Genomic DNA, 5,931 nt, shown 5'->3' on the forward strand with positions numbered 1-5,931 from the left:
AAACTACAGTGACCTAGTAATCCGTGTAGCTAGTAACCGGCTTACTACGCATCAGCCATCGTGCTCGGTCGTCGTGTGCCGGCACATCACTACCCACTAGCGCTACAGTGTCTAAGCGGCCCGCAGACGGGCGGAGAACCTCCCCGACGGGCGCTGGAGGAAGTAGGGACTAGAAGTCAGGATCCCAGTTCGGTCACACGACTGACTGGCTAGGCCACAAGTCTTGAGACTAGTCTGCACGGGCGCAGGCATTCCACCGCGTTAAAGACGGTGGATAAATCCTGGTCCCACTCTCTACTGCTCCAGTGAGAAGAGCGCTCGTTGGATTCACCAGCAGGACTACAGGGCAACCGGTGCGCCCGGATTGTACTTCAGGCGTTCCATTCAGCCCTCATCCGCTTTTCGTACTCTCTGCATGCAAGTTACGTAACCCTCGAAGAAAGAAGCGGGCACCAAACGACTCGGGGCACAGCGAAGAAGACCTGGTTTTGTGATGGGCGCCCGGGCTACGGTGGCAACGGGAAGGCATCTCGGTCATGTAATCCCTTATTCAAGAAAGCGCAATTCGTTCTTGTGATGCATGTGTGAGAGAGCCTGGCTAGGCGCGGTGCATGCACACACAAGGACCGACTATACGTCTTCGTGCACCTCGCCGCCCCAAGGTCATGCAGTCCCAACTGAGCCGCGGGTGTTGAGCTCTCGATTCCTTGAGCTTCGCTCTATGAACATGGTAACTTCGGCAACAAAGACCAGCGCGGCCTGAGTCACTCCAGCGAGAGTTTCTTCTAGTCGTACCTTGGGCGTCACGGGCGCACTCAACTTTGCTGGTCCTGTTGGTCGTTGTGCAGGGATAACGTTCCACTATCGGGAGGGTTGGGTATTCGTCGATGCGCGCTCCCTAGGGAGAGGCAACTCGTGAGTCTGCGGTTTCGCGGAAGGGGCCTGGAAAGCGCTGTCGCTACCACGGGGCGTCAAGCACGTAAGCACCGCATCACCACAGGGAGTGATTTCTTCTTTGACTCTACTATGGCGGCCGCCTACGACTCTACCGGAGCTCCGTGCAGTCCAGCTACGTCACCTACGAGGAGGCCATGTCACAGCTCTTCGGCGACTGTTTTTGGGTGCAAACAAAACACCACGTCTTCCTCACCCTGCAGCCACCCGGCATGGCCTAGCCGTCTCCGAAGTCTTTGGCAACCCCTGGATCACGCCGGGGTTTACTCTTCCCGAGCCAGCCCAGGACTTGGCATACTCAAGAGCAGGCAACCTGTTAACAAGCAGGACAGGATCTGATATCGATTGGTGTAAGGGCGGTGTCCGGCGAGAACATAAGCGACCAAGAGACAAAGAAATCTGCGCCTACCGTCGTCGCGTCATCCTCCTCCGGCTGGCGCGCGAGTGAGATGTACCAGTGTATCGGAAGTTTGGAAGCTTCGGGTTGCTGGAGGAGCGTACGGAATCTAGCAGCCACTGACTGGTATCTGCATCTGCCTTCTAGTAAAGATACACTGCGCGCCCTCCACCACTGTCACACCCAAAGGGCCCTTCCTATCCTGTCACCTCGCTGAGTAACCGCATCCCGAGTTCCCGGCCGTCGAGGCACTCCAGCCGTTGCCACGCGCATCTGGACATGGGCGCAGTAGGTCACCCACCACGTGAAATGCCCCTACCATTGTGCACCATTCTTTGACTCGCCCTAGACAGGAAGACCGGGTCGTGTGCGACTGCGACTCGTTTCGGTCGGTCTTCCAGATTGCACCACGGCTTCAGGGGGGATGACCGGGCCACACTGGAAAAAAGGCTTGCGCCTGAGACAAACAATCTTGGCGGGGTCCCTCCATCTTCGACGATGCGCGAGTCCGCGACCGTCTCGCCAGCGACATAGTCTTAGGAGTCAACCGTAAAACGCTCCGATACTAGCTTTGCGCTGTGACAACCGCAGGCGTATAAGCTCTGGTGTCCTTTCGACCAGAAAACTATTATGCATGCGCAGCTCGCAAAGGAGTCGGTCGACTGACGACGACAGTTATTCTGTTGGATGGGGGCTTCCCCTTACCGCGACCCGTGGAGACTTCTGCGGAATGATCTGATGCCACTCGCGCCGCCGAGACCACCCCTGCCCCGGTACAACGCGTCCTGCGATCGACCACGCGCTGCACCCCACAGCACCTGTCTGTCTCCGGTGCCCTGCCTCCTCAGACCAGCCAACGGCTAGTGAAAGACGGTCCGACTCAAAGCGCCGGTTGGGTTGCTTCACGGGACGATGTCAGCGTCCATGTCCGTGAGCGCGCGGAACGCACCGCTCGTGCGCTTCGAAGCTCGTCAGAACCCGGCCTCCTGTGTACGGCGCTATGCAGATTTTCTGTTTTCAGCGCCGTCCACAGGAGAGCAAACGGGAGAAGCCTGCGTGTACGCCGCTACGCAGGTTGAGCTGCAGAAGAAGCCTGACAGAAATGCTGTACGGACGCGGGTTGTAACACCAGCTGTCATCATCTTCTCGTCGACGGAGTAATCCGGCGTGGTGTGCAGAGAGACGAGGGAAGACCCGAGCGACTAACACAGTAAACGCCGAACTGGGCCAAGCAGCAAGTGTTGCTACCCTCTTGTTATTGCCCACACAGACGATTGACGAAAGTGTAAAGCACGGAGAGCGGACGAAAACGGACCTGGAGGAAGGCAAAAAAAAATACGTACTCCCGGAGCTAGTTCCGAAGTAGGACCCCCAAAACTGTATCCCGGTCACGCGCGCGAGTGCAGGCGCCTCGCCAGCGCAACTGAAGTAGACAAAACGTTTGAGTGCGTCTGAATGTCCGCAGAACGGGCCCCGGCATGTCGCATTACGACACGCCTATGCCACATACTAGCACAAAAACTGCTGAAGGTGTACAAGATACTTCCAGATTGATGCAGGCGTGGATCACAATCGAACCAGAGCCGGGACCGCCCAGCACATACCGAGCAACAAACGGGCGGCATATTCTCGCCAGCAGAGAAGATGTCCAGTCTCTCCGTTGACAACGACCTTGCTTGGATTATCCGGCTACAGGAACATGCAGCAAGGGGCAGCACAAGTCCCAGCAAAAGGAACTCCGGCTTACATGAATATACAAGGGAAGGCAGGACGCACCAGTTGTATGTAGTGTGGTCTGTCAGGACAAGAGCTGTCCCGTTTCCGAAACGGTACACTTTCACTGGTCCCCACCCTCCTCACTGGGCCGACGAATATAACGACGACGCTTCTTAAAAGGCAGCGACGCTTCTAATTCTCCTACAGGAGCAAGAAACGCTAACTGCTGCTCTGCCGTTGGTAGCTGTCTTGCGAGCCGTTCGGCAGCTTTAACGATTGACTGTTTGAAAGGCCGAAGAGGCGGACTGGGAGCGGCCGCAGGGCCCTCGGTCAGATACGGGCCGTATACAGGCGGAGCAGCCGGGACAGGTGAAACGGGTGTGCGAGGGCGCGGAGGTCTCGATCTTGGCGGCGGGGTCTCGAGGGGCCTGTGACTTGGCTGCAGCCTTCCTGAAAGTGGTCGGAGTGACCGGCGACGCAGACACACCGCACCCGGTAGCGAGTCTACAGGCCAGGAAGACTCTTTCCTCTGGAAACGCACACCGCTTGGTGGTCACGGGACAGCTACTCTGTCACAACACGCAGAGTCTCAGTATATAATCTTTTGTCCAAATGAGAACATTCGCGAAATTGCCTCAGGCCTCTTTCTGTTCGACAACTCCACTTGGTTTGCCCCACTTCGAACCAGTACGCTACCAGAGAAGGAGTTGACAGCAGTTCCCGTAAACATTCGAACGCAAAGAAAAAACAGCAAAAAAAAACCTCTGAGTTGTTCTCGCAAGGTGTTTCCTTTCCGAGGCGTCCGGAGCAACCAGCGTAACTGAGACGCTCAAGTGTTGAAAATGGTGCTTTGTGCTATTCCGCTTCAGCCGTCTCTTCACTCGCTTGCTCTGAAACAGAACCGTTAGACGCCACGGCCGGCGTGTTGATTGGCTAGCGCACAGCGCGAGAATGAGTGCGCGTTCCCCGTTTGAGCGGAAGAGAGGCGAGTACATGCGAGAAAAAAATAGAGAACTCACGAAGCCTGCGGCTGCGGCGGGTACCCCCGTCGCTCGGCGGTGAAGGGCTTCTTGGGGATGTGGACGGGGACGATGCAGCCGACGGTGAGGAGCGGCTGCTGGTGGGCGTTGGAGCCGGGTCCGGAGAGCCTCCTGGGCCCGGCGAGGTCCGTCCAGGCCTGTCGCGGCCCTCCGTCAGCGGCAAGATGCGTAGCCTGCTGGTCCAGATCGAAGGAGCACCGGGTCGGCGTTGCGTTGGCTCGGCACCTGATTTCGCACAGAGCGTACTACGTGGTGACGGTGAAAGACACCAGCTAGTCCAAAAATCGATGCGCCCTCGCGCCGCAATCTCTTTTGAGAGTGCAGCACTGCAAGCTGAGGCGCTGGTACCACGAAGGTCGAAGCCAACCTGGCCTGGGGTATTTGCAGTCAGTGCCAACTCGGGGAGTACCAGCTACTGGGGCACCCCGGGGCCAGATAGCGCGACTCCGGCGTAACTGTTAGGACCCTCCTCGGAAGCCACTAGACACATCGTCCAGGCGCCTTGCAACTAGTATCCAACGTAACTGTTATGCCTTTCCTCGGAAGCCACGGGACGCATCGGCCAGACGCCTTGCAACTAATAGTAGCCCTTCCCTCTGCATCACAGACGCAACCCCATTCGGAAATTACCCTTCCTCTCTGCATCACAGGCGCGACCTCCTCGTACTCCTGCCTCCCAATCTTCTGGGGGAAGCTCGACAACGTGTGCCGCCCGGAAGAAGCAAGGGAGCCCCACGCTTGCGCTGTCAGTATCGATTCCACGAGGGGGTATGGAAACAGTGACATTCAACATGACAGGAGTCATGAATACTCGAGCCCATAAAGAATCCTTGGAGGCTATGTCTTGGAAGAGAACCACATAGGGATCCTTCGTTGTTGAATCTATTTGACTGCAGGGTGCACGCTTCGCTGCAATTCGAGCCCTCAACGAAGACACTCCCCTGTGCAAGCTTGCTCACCTCCTCGGGCTGTTGATCGGGTCAGCGTAAGGACGAGTCGGCCTGGCCCCGGCCGGCGCGGTCCCGCACGCACGCGAGTTCGCCAGCCAGAAGACGGTGCACTCCCTGGGAATGACAGGGGAATATAGTGCGATGAGACATCACACACCAATTACACAGGAAGGGCAACTTTTGACGAGCGCGGGCCATACGGTGTCGCGAGATTCTCAAGACGAAAACCCCGGGAAGACTGCGTCTCGGTTTGATACAAATAAAGAACGCCGGAGCAGGGCACCATCCGGGTGTCTTTTGTACTTATCGAGCCTGACCCAGAGCGTGGTCGTCGTCCGCGAGTAACTCAAGAGAAGTGCGACAAACCAACAGTACAGCCCTCATACAACACACACCGCGTTGGTTCACGAGTTCATCGCAGGTTCACGCGCCGTGCAACATACAACACCGTGACTGCAACATGTGATCCCCTGTATACCCCCTAAGAGAGAACTGCGAAATTTGTCCCCACACTACCGGCCCGGTTCCCCATGAGCTCGAAAGGAAAGACTAAGGGCACTGTTGCTCGGGGGCGGTTGGTTGCAGGGCCCCGTTACGATTCGGGCCTTGATCTCTTCGTTCTCACTAAACCATCAGCAGACACCGCGCTGGGTGGGTGATACCAACAGAGATCTAGCCGTGCAAATGTACCTACAGAGTTCACGAGATTAGTGGGCTCTGAAGACTCCAAATACAGCAGCATACCGTGGAATGGGCCTTTTTCTTCTCACTGTCGAGTGAATGCAGGAATCACAAGCGGTGCGGGAGACAGATACTTACTTGAGGAGCGACGAGGCTGCCCTGCAGCCACTGCTTCTTGATAGAACCAGGATGA

The 5,931-nt window shown here is 57.0% G+C and overlaps 1 protein-coding gene across 1 annotated transcript; it reads right to left on the reverse strand.

The window, feature by feature from the left end:
• Positions 1 to 207: 207 nt before the first annotated feature.
• Positions 208 to 4,085, reverse strand: CSUI_005242 (uncharacterized protein). The gene is made up of 2 exons (XM_068065419.1): positions 1,671 to 4,085; positions 208 to 1,267 (listed from the first exon to the last, which is right to left on the reverse strand). The coding sequence occupies exon 1, from the start codon at positions 2,974 to 2,976 to the stop codon at positions 2,740 to 2,742; it is 237 nt and encodes a 78-aa protein (XP_067922604.1). The 5' UTR covers positions 2,977 to 4,085; the 3' UTR covers positions 208 to 1,267; positions 1,671 to 2,739.
• Positions 4,086 to 5,931: the final 1,846 nt, after the last annotated feature.

Source organism: Cystoisospora suis (genome assembly GCF_002600585.1).
Source record: "Cystoisospora suis strain Wien I chromosome Unknown contig_2534, whole genome shotgun sequence".
Taxonomy (NCBI): domain Eukaryota; phylum Apicomplexa; class Conoidasida; order Eucoccidiorida; family Sarcocystidae; genus Cystoisospora; species Cystoisospora suis.